Source organism: Conger conger, chromosome 9 (assembly GCF_963514075.1).
Source record: "Conger conger chromosome 9, fConCon1.1, whole genome shotgun sequence".
Lineage (NCBI taxonomy): Eukaryota > Metazoa > Chordata > Actinopteri > Anguilliformes > Congridae > Conger > Conger conger.
In genome coordinates this window covers 21,458,543-21,486,123 of record NC_083768.1, presented here as the reverse complement: position 1 = coordinate 21,486,123, position 27,581 = coordinate 21,458,543, and the positions used below count along the sequence as shown (strand labels likewise).

The 27,581-nt window shown below is 45.9% G+C and overlaps 1 protein-coding gene across 2 annotated transcripts; it reads left to right on the top strand.

The window, feature by feature from the left end:
* Positions 1-884: 884 nt before the first annotated feature.
* On the top strand, positions 885-26,401 carry ptp4a2b (protein tyrosine phosphatase 4A2b). 2 transcript variants are annotated; one of them, XM_061254519.1, is made up of 7 exons: positions 885-1,042; positions 16,727-17,043; positions 17,335-17,443; positions 18,073-18,165; positions 21,833-21,963; positions 24,908-24,982; positions 25,220-26,401. In XM_061254519.1, exons 2-7 carry the CDS (start codon positions 17,039-17,041, stop codon positions 25,332-25,334), a joined length of 528 nt encoding a protein of 175 aa, XP_061110503.1. In that variant the 5' UTR covers positions 885-1,042; positions 16,727-17,038; the 3' UTR covers positions 25,335-26,401. The 2 variants fall into 2 exon arrangements, with proteins under 2 accessions (XP_061110503.1, XP_061110504.1); XM_061254520.1 differs by lacking the exon at positions 885-1,042 and adding an exon at positions 2,917-2,998.
* Positions 26,402-27,581: the final 1,180 nt, after the last annotated feature.

Genomic DNA, 27,581 nt, shown 5'->3' with positions numbered 1-27,581 from the left:
GTACACTGTAAAATATAATATGCCTTCATTATCCTAATGGCATATCAAGACTGCAGTCATAAAACAATCTGTGGTACTTCTTTAAGCTTAGTCTACGCTCATATTTAGTATGAAATCAATGAACATTTTGTTAATGAAGCCTGTGAAAAATGGCAAATTTGTGTTTGAATTATAATGGTCTCGGTCTGAATATTGTGAGTTTCAACATAAATAAATGAATAAATCAAGTATTTTGTACTTAAAGGGAAATGTGTCGATTATCTACTTCAAATACATTAACCACAATCAAGCGAAAAACAACAGCAACACCACTGATAATAATAATAATAATAATAATAATAATAATAATAATAATGATAATAATAATGATTGTTATTAAAATGATTATTGTTATGGTTCTATTATTGTTAATTATGTTGTTGTTGTTGTTGTTGTTTTTTTACAATTGTACTTGTGTCGTCAACAGTGTAGAGTAATTGCAATATTCCACAAGAGGGAGTCAAATCCCAAAGTAGAATCACCGAGTTCCAACTCGTTTAACGACGCCGCCACCCAAACCAACGGTAGAAGAAGACATGAAGTCGACATATAAATAACGCAGCAAACAAGTACGACTTTGATGGCACTGTGGTTCCCTTGAGGTCCACCGCTTCGGAGATACGTACATAACCAAAATGCTAAGTTTGCTTAGTCTTTAACGACGGAACATGTATTTTGTGTTTATGTATTTTTGAATTCGAAAATTCAAGCATAACGTCACAATAAATTTAACAGACAGACTTTCTTAATCATTTCCACCTATTCCACTGCATATACTGTGTCCCAATAGTATTGAATAGTTTCAGCATATCGCGTCTACACGGACCATCTTGCGTGGCAGTGACGCGAGAGGTTGACGTATGACGCATAGTCCCACTGACTCCTCCCAATCCACTCGAGAATTTACAGTCGAGAGGAACAAAAAAAGAGAGTAAGCCGCGGTTATAGTACCATCCACTTTCTCCGGGATTGTCACGGGATTTCAATGTACTGCCTGCTCTTTGTAAGTAGTACAGCTAGCGCATACCTACTTTGATATTCTTGTCGAATAATTTGTGACAGTTTCTGAAAACATATCGTAGCGAACTAGTTTAAACTGTCTCTTCAAGGAGAAGGTCGGTTGCTAGCTACTGACTTGTAATTTGGCTAATCCAGTTAGCATTCGCTTGGAAAGTAAGACGAATATGTACCTATAACGTTAGGAGACCATCTTAGGCAACGTTATGGCAACGTTATAATTCGACGGAAGGCGGCAGCCATTTGCCTCTTGCTACCGGCTAAGTAACTGTTGGCTAGAAGCTACCCGGTCACTCTCACCACGTTCATATACTGAGACGGTGTGTCAGAAACCTAACGTTGGCCATCTAACGTAACGTTACCTAAAAAATATTCATGTTCACTTGTATTTGCTAAGAGATGTCTCGCTTACAGTTGGTTAGCAAACGTTAAGATAGCAGAGTTTAGTTAGCGTTTTTCCAAGTCGTGTGTGCTGGCAAATTAGTTGGCCAATCCGAGCAATTTAGAAAATAATAGCTAGGCTAGCTAGTTAGCTATCGCTGTGTATCTTGGCTACAGCAAGCCAGGAACTCCGAGCTAACGTTAGCTAGGCGAACACATGTGTTTTTAGCTAGATGGCTTTTTGAGCTGATCATAGCTAAACTGTAAATTAGACAATCCGCTCGGAATTAGTTAGTCGGAAATGAGCGAGTTTTAGCACGCTAACGCGCAAATACTTGGCTAGCTAACGTTATAACCATCTGCCATTCCGTGCGGACATCGAACGTTAGCTAATGTTACATTAACGTTTGCTAACCAAATTGTGCTGGTTATCGCCCGAACCGAACGGGCTAAATTTAAAAAAAACAATGAGGCTAGCTAATGTTAACGTTGTATCTTTATTGCATGCAGTTTACAATTTCATGGCTTTGATTCAGCTAACGTTAGCTAGCTAACTAGCGCAATGTGAATGCGTATCGATACCCAACGTAATGTTCCTAATGGGTTAAAACAAAATGAGCGGCCTGAGGGCCTTTGGTTGCTGGTAAGATAACGTTAATGCCGAATCATGTGTCTATCGTATATAACGCTAGCTAGATAGCGATGGCTGCCTATCGAATGATTTGGTTGGTGGTATCCGCCCCACTAGTGAGAGCCAGAAATGCGTTTGCCAGATAGCTAGCGTTGCTGTTCTTATTAGCAAACAAGCCATGTCGTTCAAGTAATGTACATTCAGGAAACGACACATTGGTTATACCAGGCAACTGACGTTATATAGTTGTTGGCATATATACGTTAAGTTCCAGCTGCACGCAGGACTGGCGAATGAACGGATGGTGTTTGTTAGATATGTTAAGTGAATGCAGTAAGTTAACGTTAGCTAACTTAGCTTGAACCAGTAGTGTTAAGATCTTGGAAGATGCATTGGCCTAGATCTGTGAAGATCGGCCAAGCTCTCGGAAGGTTATCAAATCAGCAACATTTGTCAGGAAATCATTTTTTGTAAACTTGGTTGTGTTAACATATGCATTGATTTCTCAAGGGTCTATGTAATGTGTCGTCGGCACAATCACAAAACTAACGTTAACGACACACGAGTGAAAGCGTGCTTTTCACGCGGTCTACAAATACGGGAAAGGTGCAGGAAACAAGGAAAATAGATCTCTGGCCAAGCCGTAGCCGTACCCCTTGATTGGTGAAAACACCAGTTGCGACTTTTCCAGGGCAATCATGTTATTTTCTGGGGAGTTCGCATTACTGTGTGAAACGTGGGAGAGCCACAACGTGTCATCACCACCCATTCGACCCAAGTACAGGGAATAGGAAACTCCCACTCTTTAAATTTGAGTCTGATTTGAATAGATCAGCGGTGCTGGGGTGAGGAAGTGACACTTCACCGGGAGCGTTTGGTCGTTTTCGCAGTGTTCCTTCTTGCTTGATAACAAGACTTGTTCATCTGGAGGTCAGTAGATTTGACAAACACACATAGCACATAGACCCATGCACTAACTGTTGAGAGGCCTCTTTTGCAGTGATGGGGGTTTATGCAGCAATTCAAACTGAGGGAAAAAGTCTTATTTGCTAGTTCTATCATTTCTAATGTGTTTTCTTAAGCTTTGCTCAAACCAGCAGTGCATAGACACTTTAGACAGTAATTATAATGAAAAAAACAGTAAATCCAATGCTGTATTCCATGACTTGCCTGTAAACTGGTTGTTTATAAAGCACTGGAGCTGTAAATGCATTTTATTATCGTTTTGCATGCCTACATAACATGGATGCTGCAGGGAGTGTTTAATATAGTGGTATAAAGAAAGTTGGTTATTGCTGTAGATGTTTCAAAACATGAGCAGCAGTTGGTCTTTTTCTCATATTACTTGCCCCCTCTGCCATTGGCAGTTGAAATGTAGTTTGGCTCTGTGTGACAGTTTTGTGTGTCCAACTGTTTGAATATCAGTTTCTTAATTCTAGCTGCTAAACCAATGTCTGACTTTGCAGCTCAACCATTTTTTTGTTGTTTAAAATCCATTGTTCTGGCTACTGACTTGGGGTCAGTTCAGCAGAAGTAAAGGCTGATATCTTTGACAGTCATCTGTGACTGTGTTGCACTATGTCTGCCAGCTTCCTTTTTATTTGAGGAAGAGCTGCAGATGTCTCGCTTGCATGCTGAAAGTGAGCATGCATGTACAAATCGACACGATTGATAAGCCCACATTGAATGTCCAGGCCGAGATTGCGCATCCTTGCTCATGCAAAGGACTGCTATGCACTGGTTAACAATTCTAAAAAAAATTTGACTGGAATCTTGAACTGTTGTGAAGGTTGCTATTTGGCCAGCTCGCTAATCTTACACAAGCTGTGTGTATTCCAGTAGCAGTTCAAAGTGGTAGTGATAGGTTTCTAATAAGTAAAATGTGATTTTTTCAATAAAAAAATGCTATAACAATCCCTTAACCTGCCCTTACTCTTTCCCTGGAAACCTGTTACCAGGTACTCGCTGCAGCGGAGCATAGCTGCCGGCTGGCAATATTCAAAGTAGTTTGGCAACAACCAACTGAGAAATGCTATCGCGATCGGTAAATGCTACTTCCTGTTCACGCCCCCAGGGGGTTTTATAGTATAACCAGAATGCATCCTGTTTTTCTTTGGGTTGGCACCTGCCATTGCTGGAGCTTGTCTTCGTTTCCTGCGCATAGGGTGATGTCATGACCGTCTTGGCCCGTTTCTGTGACTTGCTCCTCCTGACCTGGCCCTTGTGGTTTGTGTGAAATGTATGACTAAGAGCATAGGGAGGGCTAGCGGTTTTGCATGCAGCCAATACTTTGGCTCTATTCACAGCACCAAGTCTCATGAACGATTGGCAAACCTTTGGTGTCCATAGAGCACAAAGATTGAAAAGGGGCAAGTAATGCTATGTGGGAAGATGGTGTGGGGCAATCTGGCCTCAGTTTTGTAATTTGTTTGCTAGCTAGGTGTCCATTTTAGGTGGGTAGATAGTCAAATAATTTATCTGTATACACAATACCTGTTACAATCAACCTCCAGGTTGTGTCTAGTGAATATCATAGAAGTGAATATCCATGCTAAAAACTTCTACATGCTACATTCTTAGGTTATTTTGATGTTCATTTTCATGCTTCTGTCAAATTGCTGTCTAATGTATGCCCTGTCTGTTGCTCTCTACTAAACGAGTCATTAGTCTTCTGTCACTACAAATAGACAGCGTGCCTGCAAATAATTTGTCCTATAAATCTTTTATTACACATTTCAGGACTTTTAAGTGCTGATTTGCATGGTTCAGAGATGTTTTGCCGTGCGTGCCTGTCATGTTTTCTTTTGAAATAAGCCTGGTACGTTCCCTTAGGCTGCGACAGACCCAGTTTCTGTCTACAGCCTCATTTTATGGTCACTGCTGTTCTCGTATTGTAGATCTACCTTGAGCCTTCCTCCAGGGTTACTGCAGGTTAATGAGACGTGAGGGTCCTCTAGGTAGAGAGGTTCTTACTATGTAAGCCGCCAGAAGTTCTTCAGTTAGTGTGAAGGACAATTTATTTCTGGGCCGTGATTATACATCAACATTTAACTTCTGTTCAACATTTGTTCACTGCACAGCTGAGTTAATGTTACTTCTTTCTATGTTTTTAGTCTTGTATTGAAAACGGGGCAACTTGCATCGTTAAAGGACAAGCAAATGTCACAACATGGTATACGTATTTCTTGGAACTCGGTGTTCAGCTCTTGTGCTTGCTAGGATAATCCGTCATTACTGGGTACAATTATGGTGACGTAATAACGGGTGTATGCTTTTATGTTAGCACTTTTACCCGCTTGATATTTATTTAGTGTTCGTGAGTGTTGTTATGCACCTGCGGTGATAGTTTGTGTATCTTTCCAAGGTACTTTTCTTAGGTTAGAATAACATCTGCTGAATACATAACTGACTGGATAATGACACTAAAAAGACAACCTGTAATGGGGGCATCCAGGTGAGCTCAGTGTATTTATGCCTCTTCGTAATTATCTCCTACCGTCCATGTAATTTCCTTGGAGCTGACGAGACGCTCTTGGTCTGAATTTGTTTTGATGCAGTTACTGCTGTGTATAAATCCGTCTTAACCAGCGAGCTCTCGCTGCCTGGATGCGTTTTAGACGTTTCTGCCCCGCTGTCTGCTCTGAAAGTGTGGAGCCCGCATAGGGCACCATTGTCAGGATATTCAGTGCCTATGCACTGGGCTGCAGGCCAGGGGCCCTCTCCATCAAAGCCGGAACATGCTGGAATCCCCCGCTCACATCACGTGCCAACCTGCCCTTCGAGAGGCACCTCGCCCCACGCAGCAGTTTAGCCTTTTCGCCTCGGTTTACCATTTACAAGCCCGGCAAAACACATTTATAACCGCTTTACGGTCCAGTGGCGTTTTGGATCGAACGACATTGATGTAGCTGCTGACAGCCGTTATTCTTTTCCTCTCAGCGCCCGAGTGCAGCCCATAAGCCATAAGGCTAACAGGCCGTATATCTAGCTCCCTCCCCTCCAGGCTCTGCAAACACCAGGCAGGAGCAGGCCTCAGCGTGGCTCCCCCTTTCCCACCGCCTGTTAAATATTTAAAGAGAAACCGCTGCTCCCTCTGCTCTGGAAGAAAAGAGGCTCTCCGGGAGCCATGTCGGCTAGCAGCAGCGGCGTCTTGCGTGGCTGCCGGGAAGAACACACCTGCCTTACCCGCGGTTTTCTCCCCCTGCTATTAGAGGGAGCCCCCTCTTCACCTCCTGCCCCTGGCCCTACCCCCTTCATGTGGCGTTGGAGCTGCATGTGAGCGGGTGAGTCAGTGCGTGCGTGTCCGCGTGCCAGCCGGATCAAAGTGCACGGGTTTACAGCTAACACATAGGAGCCATGTTTATCAGGTGTGCCCGGGGCATTCCTGATGACTCGCAAAGCAAAGCGGCTCTGTGGGACGGAACATTCCGGATCTCTCTAAGAAAGGGCCGAGCTGTGCTTGGGCAGCTGATCTGGCAGGGCCGTAGCCGCAGAAGGTCAACACGTCCCCGCATACTGGTTATTAGCTGGGACGCTTCAGTGCAGTCCTTCACTGCATTATTGACCTAATGCACTGTCACTGCCACTCGCTAGGTGCTTTAGGCCAGTGGCCTAATGTTGTAGGAAAAATGACAGCTCTTAAACAATGCTGTTTATTACAGTTTCTACATTCATTTTCAAAGCTGATGAAGTGGTCAAGGAGTTTAGATTGGTTATATTTTATTTTCAAATGAATATCATTCTTTTAAAATTTTGGTGAAGGCCACATTCCTGAACAGGGGAGGTACCTTAACCCCATTATCTTGCTTGTCCTATTATGGGCGTGGTTCATTTTCCTCATGTGCGGAAAGCACTGCTCAATAATTGGTCTGTCACCTCAGGAGCTTAGACCAGTCGGTGGAGCATGTAAATTGTGTGCAAGAAGTCCCACGTTGTTGAAAGAAAATTCTTGTAGCTTCAGAAGAATAGACCAACTTCCAGAGATTTCTATTCAGTCAGGCCATGTTTTGGTTGTCACAGCTGGCTAATGTCTTGGCTACATGCAGCAGTTGACTGCTTGTAATTATGCTATGTATTCTCCGTCCTTGGGCCTTGCTTAAGCTGCAGTGCCCTGCACCTAGAAGTGAAATAAAAATCCCCTTCTCAAGTGTTCTGAGATGTATATGGGTCATTCTGTGAAAAACGTGTAGGAGGTGTGTACCACTCCATTAGCCTCCATTAGCCTCATTGGATTTGTCCTTCTAGAGATATTGGCTATTAAAAAAGGAAGGGGGGTTTGCACCCAAAAAGTCAGTCCAGAGTGGAAATTGGGGTTTGTCGAACTTGGGGTTTGTCGAATCTTTGGCATTAAAGCAGGGATAACCGGGAAAACGTCTTTGCTGGCATGATTTCCTGTCTAATTTAAAATCATGATATATAATTTAGTTTTTTGTAATTCGGTTTAGAATAAAAGTTATGCCTCCTACAGTATTTCAATATTTTGTCGCTTTCTACATCTGCACCACTTGGTGTATTGTCCGGCCACAAAATGACCAAAAGTGCCAGCTCCTCCCTTTTGTTAGAGCCAGATAGCCAAAGGCTATTGTTTTGCATGTTTTCTATTGAATATATAAAGAACATTTACACCACATTGAGCAAAATAGAAGTGGACACCCCCTAATTCATGGAATGATCCATATTTACAAATATTGTCACATAGTTTTAAGAAGTGCCTTTTATGGCCTGTGTATACTGTCATTGGAAAGGGGGACACGGCTTTTTGTTTTTCACATGACCAGGTTGACCTCAACCTGTAATTTATAAGAATTAAGTTAACGCATGGCTTTGATGCTGACAGTGACATGTCCTCTCTTTAATCAAATGCAGCAGAAACATAAAACTGGCTAATTCAGTAGTCTGTGTACCTTAACCTCTTTCTTGTTCTTCGACTCTCTTTCTCTCTCCGTGTCTCTCGCTGTCTCACGTTTGATTGGGTGGTGAGTCACCACATTTCAGACCGAAGCTTGGCAGTGCTCTGTAGCACCTGCTCCACTCCCCTCTGCTGGGGCCTCCCCGCCCGGAAACGAGAAACAAGCCCACACATGTCCAGGAGTATTTACTCACTCCACGTCCTGTCTTTACACTCGTACTGAGCAGCACTGGAGTCCACCGAGTTACACAGAGCTGCTGCATTTGCATGTGATCCCTGGAGTTCACTCAGTTACTCAGAGCTACTCTTCGCTGGGGCTCACTCAGTTACTCAGAGCTGCTCCTCCCTGGGGCTCACTCAGTTACTCAGAGCTGCTCTTCCCTCTCCTCCCTGGCGCTCACTCAGTTACTCAGAGCTGCTCTTCCCTCTCCTCCCTGGGGCTCACTCAGTTACTCAGAGCTGCTCTTCCCTCTCCTCCCTGGGGCTCACTCAGTTACTCAGAGCTGCTCTTCGCTGAGGCTCACTCAGTTACTCGGAGCTGCTCTTCCCTCCTTCCTGGAGCTCACTCAGTTACTCAGAATTGCTTTTCTCTGAATCTCTTCCCTGGAGCTCACCGTGAGATTGTGAGAAGTGTTTTCTCTCTTTCAAAGAAAGGGTGCTGGTACTTTCATCTAAACCTGGCTGAAGATCAGTGTGTTCCTGAGTTTTCTGTTTCTGTTCTTCTGTTTATGCAGGAAAATTTATGAAAATAAGTTCTCCGTACAAAGGACCCCTTTAGTTCCGTGTGATAACCGACTTCTGAACTCCAAACGCACACACACATCTGTTCATCGCCAGCACAGCCTGGGGATGTTAATGGTTTGACTTGTAAATGTGTGGCTTCAATGTGCCAAGAAGGGGAGGGAAATTAATTTAAATGGCAAACTTCGATGTTCTTAAGAACCAGTTTCATAATGTGCGACCCCAGTACTCACTGCAGCGCTAGGTACAGGTAGGTACGCATATCTATTGAGGACCTGTTGCTGTTGCCTTAGTTTGAAGACCAGAAAAAGATTTTTTCCTTCCTAAAGGATTGCTGTGATTTCACAGGTTGAGAAGTTGAACAATAAAATGGTTTGTCTTAATTTGGTGATTGTTTTGTATCAAGGAACCCCCTTAAAGTCACACCAAAAACTCTGAATATCACAACTTTAACTGCTTTGACGTTGAAGTGATTGCAACCTTGTATGAGAGAAATACTGAGTGTGTCTTGTGATGTCATTCCCTCTGTACAGTACACAATTGTTGGCACGAGGTCTCACGCTGTTAAATTGAACCGACTCGATGCTGATGCTGAATTGGTGACGCATGCAACAGAGAAATCGGCTGAGTGAATTGTGCTATTTATCCTGGTATGTTTGTCCAACAACTGACAGCTCCTGAAACTTGACCAAAAAAAAAAAAAAAACACCTTTTCCCTTTATCAAAGGCCATTGATCTCCATGGCATGTCCATCTGTCACAACAATCGGTACTGACTGTTCTCGAAGCGGATCGTTTTGAAGAGGGAAGAGGAAGTTAGTGAGCTGTTTAATGCTAATGTGGCTCAATGGGATGATTGGCAGAAGGGGGGGTATTGGTTAACGGAACACCTTTTCTCACTGCTGAATACACTGTCAGTATCGTAACGTGTAAATAAAAATGAGCAATGTCCAAGTCGTACAAGTTATGTGGTTGAGAGACACCATTGCGAAGGCTTTTGGAATGCAGAGGGACTGGCCCTGAACGTGCTGGAGGGTGCTGCAGGCATATTTTCAGGGGATTCTTTTGTAACTGGATTTATTTTTAGCTTTCGGGGGAAAATACCTGCAGCCACATTCTGCCCTTTGCTTTTTTCTTTTTCTTTCTTTTTTTTTTTTTGCGGAATTATCCGGAATGTTCGGGGCCGATGTGTCCGTCACCGCTGCTGTCAAAGATCGGAGCACTGGTCTGTCAATATGCAGGTGAAACAGACATACAAACCCACTGGTCTCTGTTGCTGTCTCCTGTTGGCGAGGCTTACTCGAGGCATGTCCGTGCGTCCGGAGACGGCCATTTACAGGGCAGCGCTAATGTGCTGGCGACACAGGCTGCGTGGCAGAGAGCCCAGGTCGCTGACGGAAACGCAACCCTACGAGAGTGTTATTGTTTCCCGGCACGGAGGAGGGATCGTGTGGCTAACATTATTAGCATATTACCCTTCTCGGTGTCTGTACACACCGCCGATTCAGTGGTGGAGCGGAACTCGAGCTTGAAGCCTGTTCCTCTGCGTCATTTCTCTTGTGGTGGACACTGTTCCTGAAATCTCCACTAGCTGCTGATTTCCTCTTGAAGAGGCCAGTTGGGGGGGAGGGGTTGCTCCTCTCACAGTAAAACCACCCCACCCCTGACTGTCAGATTCAAAATAAGTTCTGTGCTTTTAGCGACTCGAATAAAAGTCGTATATTCTGTTCCTGACGTGTTGGAGGTGGGGGTCCTTGCGTTCGGTAATGGTGCTGTTGGAGAGGCCTTCAGCAGCTGTTCCCTGACTGGGAGTGACATGCAACGTACATGAAGGATCATTACATTACATTACATTAATGGCATTTGGCAGACGCTCTTATCCTGAGCGACGTACAGTTGAATCCTCCCCTGGAGCAATGCAGGGTTAAGGGCCTGTGCAGACCTTAGTGTCTACACCGGGGATCGAACCTCCGACCTTGTGGGTTCCATTCACGTACCTTAACCACTACGCCTACAGATCGGTTGTCTGAACCGTGTTTGGTTACGAAAGATGTAAAGCGGAAGAGAAGCAGGCTGTATGCAGATTTCTGCCTGATTTCCCGATCAGGAAGACTCCTCATGCTATACATGCTGGAGGTGAAAGCAAATTAGCAGTGTGATGCTCCATCAGTAAAATGGTCAGCATAATCCCTTGTTCAGTTTTCTTTGGGGAGGAGTGTAGGTTGTGCGTCTGTTCAGAGAGTCGGGGCTGTATTTTGTGCAGTAATACGTGTGGAGACGCTTTCTGACCATGACCGCAACTGCTTGTCGTCACTCTGCTCCTCTCAGAGGTGCAGATGTCAGGTCCTCCATTCAATTGGCCGTGCCTGCGTACGCACATGTTGCAGCTGGCTTTTAATAGGCAGACCCTGCCTCACTGCTGGGGCCGTAACCCTGCCACACACACGGCCTCATCTACCCCAGGTGTGAGAAGGGTCCTTCAGTAGAAGCAGAGCAGTGGGAGAGCCTCTGTGAGGGTGCCAGGTGCTGTATGTGCTCTGGGGGGGGAGAAGCCACCCCTATGCGGTGAGCACTGGTCCCAAAGCATCACATTTTCTCACGCCCAAGGCCTTTGCCTTCTCTCTCCAACAAGCGCAGAATTTAGCGCAACCGTACTGTAACGATGAATTCCCACTCATTTTCATAAAGCTTTACGGTAGAATGTTGACGTCGACATAATTACCCCTCTGACCCGCTCGGGTGGCAATAAAACACTTAAGCAACCAGGCGGGAAAAAAGGGAAAAGTGATCTCTGCTACGAAACGGGCCGCAAAGCGTCGCCGCAGGGTCAGGAAGCGCGCCTTTTGCGTTTGGGCCAGGTCAGAACGCCCTCCTCGCAGCGCACTGCTAACGCCTGTTGGCCCTCACACTCCAGATCAGGCTCGCCCCGCAGGGAGTCTGTGCCTGTTTGATCTGGCCTGCTCCGGTGTGGGGGAGAGACGGAGGGAGGGAGGGAGAGCTGGCAAGGCTTTTATCTGTCGTGCATGGCACTCGCTGTTCCACAGACCAAGGATCGCTGTAATCGCTGCCCACCCGGAGGGAGCGTGCTCAGGCTGGCTTCGTCACTCTGCTCCCTCCGCTCTCTCACCGTCCGGGACCCCCTCAGTCCCATACTCAAACACAACCGTGTGGTTCTCACTGAGGCCTAGTTCTCTGTTATATTTTACTGTGTGAATGATTATTTGAAATGGAATGTTTGCAAAAGTTCTCGTTACACTTGTTATCCAAAGCAGCTTACAGTTCATTAGACTAATCATTCTCCCCCAACTGTGGCAATGCTGTTAGGGGCAACTGTGCGATCTTATCATGGCTACACCAGGGCTTCAACCACCAACTTTCTGGGTCTCCGTCGTGTACCTCAGCCACAAGGCACAAGGTTTTTGTTTTAAGCTATGAGCTATGATGAATTTTATTTTTTCTCTGAGACCTCTTTAGCATTCAGTTGGAGTAAAACTGTCCTATTGCTCTTGCAGTATGTGTTATTGTGTACATAAGGTTGGGAATGGATTCGTATTAGTGAGGCACATTTGTCAGCTGCGAAATCCTGTCCTGAATACCACATCAGCTTAGAAAATGTGATTTCTACTGGAGCTCTGGTGTGAGCAGCTGATACCTTCATTTCCTTATATTGACTCAAATTGAATTTCATCCTCTGTAAACTTTGGATGTATTTTATTGTATTATTCTTTTGCTCGTTTATTATTTTCATGAAAACATAACTGATATACCAATTGGTCCGATGTTAGATTTGTCCCCAACTTGGCAATAAAACTCAGGAATGGATTGAGTGAATTGGGTTTATTGGCCAATGAAAAGCTGTGGGAGTCATACTGATTCTGAAATATTTAAGGTTACCTAAGGAGAGCCTCTTTCTCCCTGAACACTTTGAATCTATTTTATTTATGTATTTACAAAGCTATGGTTTGCGCCAATTCCCCCCCCCCCCCCCCCCCCCCCTCATTTTCCATATAAGTAATTGAAAATGTAATTTTATATTCAAATTCCTGGTCTCTGCTGAATGTCTAAATGTTTTTCTTGTGAGCAGAGAGGCGTCCTGTGTCTTATGATATTGATGGGATCTTGAGTGCAAAGCAGTTTAAAGTTTCCACTCATGTTTGGCCAGTGTTGCAGCGCTATAGGCTGTTTCCAAGCTGCTTCTGCCTTGGGGGGTCATCAGAGGATAAATTGGCTGAAAGCATGAAACAAAATTTCCATTTAACAAGTAAACATTGCCTGAATCATATGTCGCCTATCTGCTTCTATGGGTGAAATTAAAATGGAAATGCATTCCTGTTCTGGGAGCAGTCGTCACAATCAGCCAGCAAAGGGTGATATCATGTTACCGACTTGTACTTGTACTTGTTTCGGGGTTGGGGGGTGTTCTGTAGTCTCTGCGTTCGTGCTCCCCCCCTCCCCATCCGCGGCAGGAACCCTGCCTCTTACTCGCTCGTAAGACCCAGCCGCGGGCAAGCTGTAGGGCCTCTCTGGACTCCACGCTGGAACACACGCCGGAGAAATGGGTCAAGGAACCGGCTGGGAAAACTTCAACAGCGGGTCTGCAGTCACCTTTAGCCCAGTTTGTCTGGAGGCAGGGCCGGCGCGATCTCCTTTCCTCGATGCGCGAAAGTGGGCCAGGCGTGGCCTCTGCAGCCCCGGCGGATACTGTTCAGTGCACTTTGAGTCACTCGAAAAGTAGAGCAGAAAGTAGTGTGCAGTGCGACAGCGGCCTGCCAGATTGCACAAGTCTGACTCAGCTTCCGCAAGTACAGTGCTCGCTCTGCCAGTAAGTGGAGCAGAGACGATCACAGGCAGCGACTTTTATATGACTCACTTTTTTATAACTATTGTACATGCTTTTGACGGTGGTACTGTGTCAGGAAAATTGGCTTTTTTTCCAGTGTTTGTTTATTCATTCATTAATTTTGTGCAGATTGGAAAATATTTTCCCTTTTAAGCTCTAGGCCTGTTAAAGGTTAACCAAAACTGGGAAAATGACCTTCGTTGTTTGAAAAGAAAACAAAAAAAGTTCCTTGGGGTAAATTCCAGAGGAACGATCATGGATAGCACCTTGTTTAACCAGCAATTACTGAGTGACTTTTTGACCAATGTTCTTTTCCTTCACTGTGATCTGCTTGCTTTCTTCCATTCATATCACATTTGAAAAACACGAGTCGGAAAACTCTGAAAACATTGTCAGAATCGGCAATTGTGCATAATGTATGCCAGTCTGCCAGAATTGAATGAATCTCAACAATGAATCTCAACAGTGAATCTCAAGAGGCTCTTGCTTGAAGACTTGATTCCCACCCATACAAAAGTCTAATGCGAGTCTTCTCGGATTAAAAGTATGCAGGTGTCAAAAAACTAAAGAGAAGTTATGGCACCACCATAAAAGTTCACAGAAAGCAGCTGGGCAACAAACTGCCCTTTAACCACGCGAGACTGTGCTCATGACGCATCTGTAACTCTTCTGACAACCCCACCGCAGCGCTGCTTTCACAGCTCTGAGAACCGCTCCAGCTTCCCCCGGAAGGCCCGCGCATCTGCTTTGTTTTGCGAGACAGTTTAGCGTAGTCAGCATCTGGCTGGGGAACGTACCCCCTGCTTTGCCTCGAGAGGATGTGCTTGCGTGAGCCTTCCGGGCCCTTCCCTAGTACTGGGCTCTCCCTTTCTTTGTAGTTCCACTTCAGTGCATTAGTTCCCAGCAAGGGGGAAGAAACCCGCGCTTCTTTCTGCCCCCTGCTGGTTTAGTACAGTATCGTGTGAACGGGAGAAGCGACGGGTGAGGTTAATGCCGGAGAAAACGTGAAGTGGCCCAGAGGAACCTTGGGTGAAAATGCTTGGGAAGCCCCTTTGATGAGGCTGTTTCAGCCAATTCAGATCATCACAGCGCCTCGTAAGAACCAAAATGTCCTCTCGATAGATGAGGGCCATTCCATGCAACTTCAGAAGGCTCTCTTACATTTCCTTCTCTGTGTGTTGGTTGACAATGATGCACTGGAAAAGTCCTTTAAATTTCCATACTCCCCCACATACGCCTTTTAAATTACGTGTCATGAAGAAAAATGCCTCAAACTTTGTCTCTTGTGGAAAAAAGTCCATGTTTTCCAATATGAATTCTTACAAAGTTATTTACTGTGCTGCAAAGCGTTTTTCATCGAGATGCCCGGCGAACTTTAAATGGCTCTACCGGCAAAACAAAATTAAGCTCACATTTTCCAGTGTTCTCATCTTTATTTACACAGAAAAATGCAGAACTTCAAGAGGTGCTGTGGTGCAGCCTCCTGGATTTGGCATGGAATAGCCCATGACCATAATGATCCATTTGGAATTCACCAAATCCTCCTATTGTTGCCGCATTAGCTCTGTGCTAGCACACAGATTTTCCACTGCGGAACAGTTACCATTTCTTAATGTTCTTTTGCCCAAATGTTCAGTTTTCGGGTTGTTCGAGGTGGGCCTACATTCACTTGCTGGCGGTTTGTCCATCACAGCTGGGACTGAATAAGTGTGTGAATGATGGGGAGTCAGAAAGGCGAAATAAGAAGAAGATTGGGCTAGAGCGATGTTAGGAAGTGCTAGGCCTGAGGGACTCATCTTGGGACCCGGTCGTAAAGCGGAGGTTATCTGAGAATTCCCCAGTCCCTGTGGAGTCGGAACAGCCTTTAATTTCCTGTAGGGAGCAGGGAATGGTGGGTGTGGGACATGGAGCGTGTGTGGCTCCCTGCAGCATCACAGCTCGCTTTTTCTACTGGGGATCAGTGCGGCCAGTAATTGGGCTTTGAAGTGCATTTTTCCTCAGCCTTTTCCCATTGAGAAAGTGCCATGTGTTTGTGAGGACAGTGAGGGTGCGAGCTGAGGTCTGGTTGGCTGTTGGCGCACGGGGTAGAACTGCGTGGGACTGTGAAAGAACCGGTGGCTTTTGAAGCCGTGCCCTCACCGTAATCTCTGCCCCGCGAACTCGCTGCACAAGGAGTCGCGCCTGGGACTTCACACGCTGTCCCCCGGACATCAGACACAGAGCGCGGTTTCAGCCGCAGCCAACGCCTCTCAACCAGCTGGGGCCCGAGCTCCCAGCAAAAGCACCCTCTTTGACACTTATTCTCCTGTTTCTGCCACCACCTCCCCTGGCTTCGGTGGGCCTTCCAGTGCTGTTTCAGGAGGTGGCTGGAGAGTGCTGGAATCCGTATGAAAGGGGTCAACGTGGGCGAAAGAATTGGATGTTCTCGGCCTGAGGTCACGTTCCATTCTACGCCAGGCTTCCCCCCCCCCACCACCACCACCACCACCCTTAAGACCAGTTCTCTTTCTGAACTTACGGAAAACACTGTGGGCTCTGCTCAGTCTCAACAGCGTACACTTTGTTCTGAGAATTTGAGTGGCATTTTACCAAGTGATACTTTTATTTTCCACGAAACCTGTGCAAAAGTTTCAACTTATTACAGCAACATTTACTATAGTTGCATAAAATCTGAATGGAAAAAGGTGAGGTTCACTTAAATCTGATACTCTGACCTGTGTTGCTGAAGAGGAATGTTGCAGTTTGGATGTGTGACTGTTGATATCTGTACTGTAGCGGTCATGAAAGGCAGCCTGTTGTTGTTCTCAGAAATGGTGACTGTCTGATCTGATGATTTTCAGTTTGATATGCTTCTTTTCTCATGTCAACCTGACTGATTACAGTTGCTCATTGTTAGTGGTGTGGGTCCCCTGGTACCGCCCACTGTACCCTCTTCTTTTTTCCAGTTTTGCAGCTCTGGTCATATATTTCACAGCTTGGAGACGACAACTGTCTCTGCAAATTTGGGAGTGAACAGTGTTTGTCTACAGTGACACCTGACCCTAGTTTGCAGATTACGGTGTAGCAGAAACCAAAGCTCTTTGTTTTCAAGACTTTCTTTCTAAGATGGAAATTATCTGTTTTTCTTGATTAATTTCTAACCTGCCGCCCCCTCTCTCTGGCCTCTACAGTGTTTCGGTGTTGAATTGGGCCGCACATTTATGGCGTTTGCGAACGTCAGCGGAGACTTCTGCCAGGCACAGCACCTCGCCTCTGCGGACAAGTGAATCATCAGGACCCCTCCACTGGACTACGCTACCCAGAAGCCCCCCTGAAAACCAGCACACTGGGACCAAAGCTGCTCTTTCCCGCTGCCCCCTGGGTTCACGCGTAGTCCTTGACCAGAACTTTCCTGTCCCAGTGCAGGGATATTAAAAGAAAATTCAGTCACCTGACTTCCTCCGGTTTCCAAGCTCGTCAGCCAATCGGAACACCTCTCCTGAATGGGGTAATCTGCTGCAATTACTTGGATGACTGAAGGATAGATTCCCTTTTTTTTTCTTTTTTAATCCCTGGAACGTTCTGGACTAGATACCCTTCCCTACCCCCCAGTATTGTATTATTTTTTTTTAACCCTCCTTTAGTCAGGACGTGTTGCCTTTGCCTCCCTCCCCCGCCTTTTTTAAAAATATTTTTTAAAGCCCAAATTGTACTAGAACGTCCTTGCTGACATCTGAGCCAAAGTCTCCTTTTTATTTTTTTAAAGAAGTAAGCTTATTTTATTATAATTGTTTTAAAGACCTCTCGCCAAAATGAACCGCCCAGCAGCTGTGGAGATCGTCTATGAGTGCATGAGGTTTCTCATTACCCACAACCCCACCAACGCGACTCTCAACAAGTTTACTGAGGTAGGCCCTCAACCTTACCTTTCTGTACACATGCTTGGACATGGCTAAACTACACTATGTCTAGCTGATTCTGACCATGTAGTTTATCCATTTTGTTCAGTTTTTGTGAATAATTTACCCTTGTCTAGTCACATGTCGAGCTAGAATTTGAAGAAGTTGAAAACATTGAGGTTGCTAACATTGGTACTTTTAATGTACGCTGTGTGTGGTAGGCCATAGTTTGCACCCCCGCCAGTTGTATTTAGTGTCAAGGACTCTTCCTTGTTAGAGGTGTTCTGCAGAAATGTCATTTGGATGCAGATTAAAAAAACGGCTCTGCTTCACTTCTTCAGTTTAGGATAAAATGGGAACATTTCAGCCTTGTTTGAAACACTTGGCTCCATCTTGTTCTCGGTGTTTCTTTTTCATTCTGTTCTTGCTACCTGATTGACCACATTTAATAGTTTTTTTATATTGTTCAGTTGGTGGAAAAATAAAAAACTAGCTCACTAGTCTCCATGACAGTCATGTAATGATATAATGATAGTGGGATGCTTACAGACCTGTTCTGTAGTTGCATGTGAGTATTAGAGTGCTCTCTGTGCTAGCGCTTGCTTTAACGCTGTGGCCTGTGTCTGTCCGTCTCTCAGGAGCTGAAGAAGTTTGAGGTCCAGACGCTGGTGCGGGTATGTGATGCCACCTATGACAAGGCACCCGTGGAGAAGGAAGGGATCCAGGTCCTGGTAAGACCCCTCGTCCTTTCACCCCTCGCTTACTTCTGAGATAACCCCAAGCTTCTTGCTTTCAACCCCAGGAACCTCAATCCGGTGGAGAAAATAAACAAGTCATTAGGCTAATATCTAAGCCTGTTACCGAAAGGTCCGTTTTCTCAGTGTAAAGCTGTAAATGATTGCTTCTTTTCAATAGCCGACCATAGTGTCACATTGAGCCTGCTTGTTCTGCGGAATTAAGTACTTTTCCGGTTTAGTAAAATCAAAAGCTTGTCAAATTATAAGAGCTTTAGAGCTCTTCACTGATGGGTGGGAAAGGAGCTCTTTAATTAGCACACGGCTTTAGTGCTGCTGGATGTGCGTAGCGCTGCCCGGCCTCTCGGCGAGCCAGCGCTGACAGTGGCGGCTCTTTATTCCCAGTGTCCCCTGTTGTCTGGCTGCCGTTCGCCTCGCTGCCGGTCGGCTTTCCCGGCGCGAACTCCGTGCACTCCGACCGGGCCAGTCGCCTCAGCCCAGCCCGCACCACACCTCCCCCACGCACGCTCACACAGGCCCGACGCTGTGCCGGGGCCCAGACACACGCGCGCAGACGCACGCGCGCAGACGCACGCGCGCAGACGCACGCGCGCAGACGCACGCGCGCAGACGCACGCGCGCAGACGCACGCGCGCAGACGCACGCGCGCAGACGCACGCGCGCAGACGCACGCGCGCAGACGCACGCGCGCAGACGCACGCGCGCAGACACACGCGCAGACAGAGACAGACAGACTCTCTCTCACACACTCTCTCACACACGCACACACACACTCTCTCGCTCTCGCTCTCTCAGAAACACACACACACACACACACACACTGGCCTGGGCGCTGTGTCCTCAGCTGGCTCCCTCCTGGCTCCCTCGCGGACACTGAAACGCCAGGAAGAGTTTTCCGGCCCAGATAAATAAAACAGCGGCGCGCCTGTGCACAGCTGTCTGTCCACACGGCGAGAAGAGCTTAAATCTCACACCCAAGGAGACGATTTGGGAAATGTTACGTCCCTGTTAACCTCCACGTGCATATACTCACACAGACACACTCACACAGACACACTCACACAGACACACTCACACAGACACACTCACACAGACACACTCACACAGACACACTCACACAGACACACTCACACAGACACAGTAACACTCCGCAACATCCAGCCCGTCCGTCTCTGTTCTGCTCCTCCCCTTTGGGCCGTCGGTGGCACAGCCGGTGTTATATTTACTCTGGGGTGGGGCCGGCTCAGGACAGAGCAGAAAGCACTCAGCAGAGGAGTGAAGGAGCGCGGACCGCTTACCGTACATCCGCGATTTAACATTTACGTACTGCGCCGGCCTGGCTCATATCTGGTGCAGACCAGTACTGTTCCTTTGAATCGTGAAGCCTCCCCCCCCTTCTCTTGTACAGGCCGTGCTCTTATGGATGTAATGTGTGATAATAGGCGCTGGGTTTGTTCGGTGACCGGCGCTCTGATGTAAACACACGGCGCGCAGCGCAGGTTAATGAGGCAGGCCGGGCTGAGTCATGAGCCCGGGGGATCTGGCAGCCTCCGTCTGCAGCGGCAGACCTTTGTCCCGTTTGGTCGGTCCGTCTCCGTGGCAGCAGACAGGCGCGCTGCTCGCCGGGTCAGAATTAACATACCCCGCAGCGGGGGAGGGTGTCTGAGCCCCAGAGCCAGATCTGCAAACCTTTCCCCACTGTGTACACACCGGCGCCCGCTGAACCGACGTGTAATTACAGCCGTCTCAGACACGGGTCCAGCAGCCAGGCTCACGGGGGGAAAGTGAGAGCCGGTAAGCGCTGGTAAATGCTGGCTCTTTGTAACTGACCTGCCCGGAATCACGCACGCAGTGTCCCTCCGACCTTTCCGCTTTCGCCTCCACACTCTCACGGAGGTAGCCGTACAGCGCGTACCCTGGGCAGCTGCAGAGTAGCTTTTTTTAGCCCGCGTGCGTAATGTGTGTGTTAGTCGTGGGCCGTGGCAGATTAGAGATGGGATTGTGTTCTCTGAATTCTCTGCCCAGTGTAGGCCCAGGAGTGGGCAGCTGTGGTACACAAGAGGGAATGACCAGGAACGGGTTTGTGCTACTAAGAGATGTCTATATACTGCTTCCCATGTAAGAGGGCCACATACCCTGTAGTGCTATTTTATTTAGTGTTGTAGTGCTGCTAAAATGTTGAGGAAATGTTAAAGAGGCTTTGTAGTAATCATCTTGCTCCATATCGCTCTTGCTTTCTTTTTTGCTTGTGCTCTCTCACTCTCTCTATCTCTTATCTGGGCCTCATGCGCAGATTTTTTAGGTTGTCTGAAATGTGTCCAGTCACGCGTATGTACCTGCTGCTTGTTATCTGTCCACTGCATGCCCATGTCAGCTGTTAAAGTGGAATAGGCTTTAATCTCCCTGTATTAGACCCATACTACAGATGGTCAGGGCTGGGGATTAACCATGGCAAGCAACATTTTAAGGAAGATATAAAAATATATGAGGGCTTGTATTTTCCTGGAAGAGCCGGTGACTGCCCAGCAAGGATTAGCCTAATTCTGAATTCAAAAGGGGCTAATTGGGCTTCACTGGTCAGAGACAGACTGGGAATTTTCTGGAGATTTGAAATATAGATGTTATGTGCAAGGGGTTTGATACTGCAGCTGTTAGGTACATACCCTCTCAGATTTCCATTAAGATTCTGCTTGGGGAGTTTTACAGAACAGAGTATAACCGAAATTGTGAAGCAGAAGGTTGTTATGCAAAGGCACGGAAGGTGTGAACTATTTAATAAGAGGCGTGATTTTGCGCAATGCGCTTCGACCGGTCTTTTCCTAGCCACACCGGTGATGCATCAAAACTGCGAGTACAGCCGGTATTGTTAGTCATTGTCCTCCTGTACGCAGCGCTTATAGCTCAGTGTTTTGTCATTCACGGCACCGCCCCGGAGGAAGCATGAGCGTTCTCATAACAGACGCGAGCGATTCTTCCTCGCTACTGTCTGGGAGGTGGTCTCAGGCGGGTCAGCCGCCTTGCATACTGATGCCATCTCCATCTCCATCTCTTTCCCTGGAGCCGAATATGAATATAACGGCTTGACTTATGCGTAATGAGCATCTTGCATTACCAAGCCTCGAGCGGCAGTTTGGAGAAGCTCTTGGTGCTCAGAATTTGGGATTCAAGGAGCTCCTTTTAAAATGGCAGAGCGATGTGTCCTTTTTCAGTCATGGCACAGTCAGTGTCTTCCCCTGTTACCCTAGGCCTGCTGCAGCCTGGTCTTATCATCCTGCTTTTAAAATAAGCAGTGAGAATAAGCTGTGCTAAACTCACCAGGTATAATGCTGATTGGCTTGCCTGACTGGAGTTACCCCCGTTAATACCGTCCTTTCCAATAAGAGCCGTAAGAGCAGTCGGAGGGCAGTCGGAGGGTTGCCGAATCAGTTCCTCGAGACACCCAGGGTGTGTCGAAGTGTCCCTGAGCAAGATGCCTGACCCCCAAAATGCTCCTGTCGAGCTGTTTGGTGCCTTGCATGGCAGCCAATCGCTGTTGGTGTGTGAGTGTGTGTATGAATGAGAAGCATCAGTTGTGTACTGCACTTTGGATAAACGTGCTATATAAATGGCAATTTACCATTTTGTTCCTTCTCTCTCTCCGTAGGACTGGCCCTTCGATGACGGCGCCCCTCCTCCGACGCAGATCGTGGACGATTGGCTGAACTTGCTGAAGACCAAGTTCCGCGAAGAGCCGGGGTGCTGCATCGCGGTGCACTGCGTGGCGGGATTGGGCCGGTGAGTGGACCCGCCCGCAGCCCCCTCGCGCAGCTCGCTCCTCAGGCCCACCCGGACCGTCGGGCGCAAGCTTTAACTGCCTCGCCTCACACCACCCACCCATCCATTTCCACCACCTTGTCCCTCAGAGAAAGACGACCAGTTCTCTTATTCATGCGGTTATGCGTCAGCCTAGTCCATGCACACAGCCTTTCCAAGTGTCCGTTTCGGTTTGTTGTGTAAAAGTAGGCTCTCGCTTGCCAGACAGTCTCACATCAGTCTTTTCTGTTTAACATGTGTGGGCAAGTCAATGAGGCGCAGTGCTTGTATGGCTGTGTTCAGCAGCAGTGTTATCTGTATGTATGCTTCTTTATATGTATGCACATGCATAGTCCTTATTTCAGACAGCACTTGAAATTCTCCAAAAGTTCTCCAAAAAATGTAATTAACGTTTCCTCTTACCCCAAGTGCATCCGGATGTTTCACTAGACGCTTTCTAAACACCCTGGTGAATCAGACCTTGCTTTCTGGCCTCAAAGAGACAGAAATTCACTTTTGAAGTTCAACAGCAACCTCCCTTTCCAAATATAGTACCGCGGTGACTCACAAACATCCACAGAGCTTAATTTGTTCACTTTTTCACCGAGAACTTACTTCTCCCGAACAACGGCAACTGTGTAGTATCCATTCAAAGTCCGGTGCGGGTGAACTAGCATGAACCTTGCATGGTGGGGACTTGGCGCGTTGTAGTTTAAATTAACTTAAGTTAAAGCACGCAACCGCTTATAAATTGATGAATGAGACCTTACCGGGTGTAATTTATTTTGTAGAACAAAACATGACACTCACTTAGTCTTATGTTAAATACAGGCCTTATTTGCTGCATAAATTGAAAGCCCTATGGGGAAAGAAATGACATTGGAATTCTGTAAAGGGAACCCGTGGTTCAGAAATGCTAACACGCTTCCGGGTGTTAGAACTACAAACTATGACACTGGCATTTTTAGGGATGGGCATTTTCAGTATTTTAATGGTTCGGTTAACTGCCGACATTAAATCGATTAACCGATTTTAAAAATCTCTTTTTAGAGCTCCTGTAATAGACTGTACAAGTTTTCTCCAATAGCCTGGACCCCAGCCAGAACAATAAAAGTCAGTATAAGCACATTAATTATATAGGCTACTGTTATAGTTAACAAGGGGTATCATTTCAGGAAAAAAGTAAATTTATGATTGCACAGAAGACAACATGTCTATAGCAGTGTATCACTGGTAATATTTCAAACTCCAACGGTGAGATACAGCAAACAAATGTTACCAAGGCAAGTTGCAGAATACAGTTAGAAAACCTGTCAAATTTCAGCAAAGTGGAAACATGCCTTAATTTCATTTTTGGGTGAACAGCCCCTTTAAGTAAACAACAAAGGGGCCCCAAATGTTTTGATGTCAGGGATGTCTTAGATTATAAGTACTGTGTCAGTGTTCACGTAGCAGTTTTGGTACAGATTGTAAGAAGTATTTATCAGTCTGTTTACACAAGAATATCTTACACAGTTACTGGGGGACAATAATCGTTCTGCCTCCTCCAGATTGTAGGCCGTCTGTAATGGCTGAAATGGAGCGGTTTCTCGGTAGCTGGGCACAGGCACATTATTTTATAACCCAGAGCAATTTCATGGTGAGATTGCAGCCGAGACTGCAGGGGAATATTGGGGAAAGTACGGCACTGTCCGAGCTCAGTGTGGTTTGCTGCCAAAGCCACCTAATCACCGGCGTCCTCCAGGCCGACTGAACAACGTTACTGCATGTTCCCCTCCGGGACCCGTGTCATCAGAACCCAGACCCAACGAACGGAGCGTTTTCTGTCAGACCGCCGAAAGCACCGCTCTCCGTCTTCTGGGAGGGATTCCTCCAATCTTCAGGGAAGAATATCAAAAGAAAGAACATTACGGCCATGAAATGTTCACTCTGTTGAGCATGAAAATACATTTTTTTACTGTAACCGTCTTATCCGTATAGGCTGGAGTCAGGCTAATAACCGGGCTGTGGGAACTCGGGTTGGACACCCTGGGATTGTGAATGAAATAAACAGTCCTTTCTGCTTGTCTGCATCGTTAGTTTATTTATTTATTAATGTGTTTATTTTTTTATTTTAGCAATGCAGGACTCCTTGTGAGAACTTTTTTTCTTTCTGTCTCTGACCCATCCCCCCCAGTTTGTCTCTCCGTTTTTGGCTATGGCTTGAAATGTGAAAATACTGATTTGCACATTGCTGCAGTCTTCAGGAACATTTTCCATTCTCATTTAAATCAGATTCTTTCCCTGGCCACTCAACATTTCAGGTGTAACAATTACACGTGCGCTAATGGATTGTAGAGGAGCATCGGTAGAGACTGCACTCTTCTGAAATCTTTCTTTCTGGCCCTTTCACAGTCTCAGTGTTTATTGGTTGGTGAATATTTTATTACCCCACCTCTGCTTCCTTATCCTGGTTCTTGCCGCTTTATTTTTGTCACAAACACCCAACTACTCCATTGAGGACAGAGTTATTGGCAATGCACAGCACAATGTTGAATTGGGGTGCAAAGTACTTGTCGCCGGAATGGTATTTACTGCCCATGCAGTTGAGCCTTCTACTTAATCCGCCATGTCGGAAAAGGCTCAGGATGTCTTTTTTTTATCGCCATTAGTGAGGACATTTTTTGTAGTTTGAGAAAGGTATTGGTTAAAAAGTGACATACATTTCACTTTCTCTTGGTAGTACTTCAGTGCTGCAGGGGACTACTTGACTGTTGTTTATTTCCCCCACTGCATCTAAGAATTACACTCAAACACCTTGGCTGTTTGACTACAGCTTACCTACAGTGATTGCTGCTATTAGTCCCTTCATCACCTGCACTGACATGAACACCTCTCCCTCTCTCTCTTTTCTCCCTCTCTCCCTCCCTCTCCCTCTGTCTCACAGAGCACCTGTTCTGGTGGCCTTAGCCTTAATTGAATGCGGGATGAAGTATGAGGATGCCGTGCAGTTTATACGACTGTAAGTTCCAGCATGTTCCTTGCACCTTACATGGTTAAAAAAAACAATTAAAAAAAAGCATTGGACTTCATGGAATTCTCTTGTATCACAAATGGAATTCACCTCATGCATATGTTCAATGTGAAACTCACCTTGGTCACTGTTGGAATGTAAGACTGTTTTTCCCCATCTCCTTGTGGCTGAAGCGGTCTGCATGACTTACTACTACTCAACAATTTCTCCGTTTTCTCTTATCAGGAAGAGACGTGGAGCCTTCAACTCCAAACAGCTACTTTACCTCGAAAAATACCGACCCAAGATGCGTCTCCGATTCAAAGACACCAACGGCCACGGCGCCTGCTGCATTCAGTAGGCCGCTACTCAGCAACTTGGGGAGGGAAAGAAAGAAAATGCAATTAATTATGATTATAATTATGATAATGAGCCACGATTACGGAGTGTGAGGGCAGGTCTTTGTGGATTCACCAGCTAAATGTGGTCAAAGCACACAACAGGCCCACCTCCAGGTTAGAAGTGTCCAACCCTGAGTGAACATTTTAACACAAGTCCCGCTTTGTTACTAGTGTCCAATCATGGGATAGATTTTTTTAATGCATAAACAAGTTGAACAATGGTAAAAACATCTAGAAATATGTAATATCCTCATTGTTTGTAGTGAACTTTTTTTTTCTTTTTGTATTATTACTGGTCCAGTGTCTCCTAGGCAATGAATTGTATACCCTTGTATGAACCACCAGGCACACAGAATATTCATGCCTGCATATTTGATGGGAGCTAGGAAACTGGGCTTGGGAGCATTGTGTGTCTGTGGGTGTGGGGTTCAATGTTCAGGGGGCTGGGATATATTTGCACAAAACGATCTCTCAATGGTTCCACCTAAATGCAGTAATATTACTTTTTCCACCTTTTTTTTTTTTTTAAGTCACTTTTAAGCCTGGGTCAGGGTGGGTGTGTGACAGATTTGTACAGTACATAGTATCAGCAGGGATTCGGGGTTCATCTGTTTTGGCCCTTTCTCGTTTGTCCTCGGTGTTCCGGTTCTCTTGGGAGTGCAATATAAAGTCCACATTCAAAAGCCCCTCCTTTGTGACCGTCCTACACACTTCCTGTTTCCCACAGGAAGTCACTTGACATTTGTTTTAGGTACTCACTACTCGCGGCCACCCCTCACTTCCTGGGTTTACGATAGGACTGTTTTTCTGTCGCCATGCTGTTTCATTTTATTTTTGATAAATTGCCCTGTAACTGAACTGTCAATCCTGTAGTCCTACTGGGTGGGATGGAGAGGGGTGGTAAGAAAAACAAAAAAGATAATAATAAATCAATTGTTGTTGGATCTATTTTTTATTTTTGCCCTTTGGACATCTCTCCTTCCTTTTGCTTTAAAAAATAATAAACTATTTCTGCTTTTAAAAATTTCCTTGGATTCAAAATGTAGAATTTTTTTACTGTATGTTTTGTGTGATACAATACAGCTTCCTCAAATTGAAATTCAGAAAATGAAATGGCAAAAGTGTGAAAACGGTAGAATCAGAGGTTCTGTCCCCTCCGTACTTTGGCCAATCGGGTTTGGGCATCGTTGGGCTGTCAGGCCCACAGCTGGGAAACTTCTGCTTCCCTTTATGCTATTAGTGTGCATAACATGCATTTTCAGCATGAAATGTGTTCTTACTCACCACACCACATTTCTAAAGTCTCTGACAAGGTAAAGGCCATGTTTATTATCTTAGCAGATGGGTTCATCCAGGTCAACATCCATGTCTTTAATTGTATTTCATCTGTAGATGCTCACAGAATCATGATTTATTTTGTCTTTTTTTCCACCTTGCTCGCAGCTGTACATGTCCAATTCCCACCCTAATTTGAAAAGTCAAATGATCTGCGACAGCAGCCTTGTTTATGCGTGAACCCCCCTGTCATTTTTTCATTTGGGAGAGTGTAGACATCTGCGTTTATCCCCAAAGACAAATGGGGTCTCCGGCTCCTTCTTTTCGCACTACCCTAGCTTGTACAGAGAGGAGTCAGTGGAAGACTTTCTTATGCACTCCATGCAGTGGTCACTAGATGCCAATGAAATGTGGTCCCCCTAAATGACTTAACCCTCCCAGACCCTGGGTGACAGTCCCCCTATGGAACGGCTGAATGTATAACTTTTTTTCCCTAAAGATGTTTCTTTCCTTTCTTCTGACCTTATTAAAACCCAGTAAAACACACACTAATCTTTGTGCAGCAACCCTCCCCGCAGATAATCGCATTGCACCAAAGCCCACCCACCATGACCATTCCAGAGAAACCTAGTTGTAGTTTGCTCATATTTGCTCATATATACGCCATATAACATATAATCCATTAAATATTTTCCTATTTGGGGTAATAGTTCTTTATGTTCATTCATCCATACAAAAGGCTAAGCCAATCATTTTCTGTCTACCAGGTGTTAAGAAAAAAGATTGGGAAATTATTATTATTGTTATGCATACGGTATTGGAGTCTCTGGGAAGTAAAGGTACTACTGTTTGGTTTTCACAATTAAAAGATACCGAACTGCCACAACCACTTGCTGGTTCCTTCGCTTGATTAGAGGCCACATTAACAACTG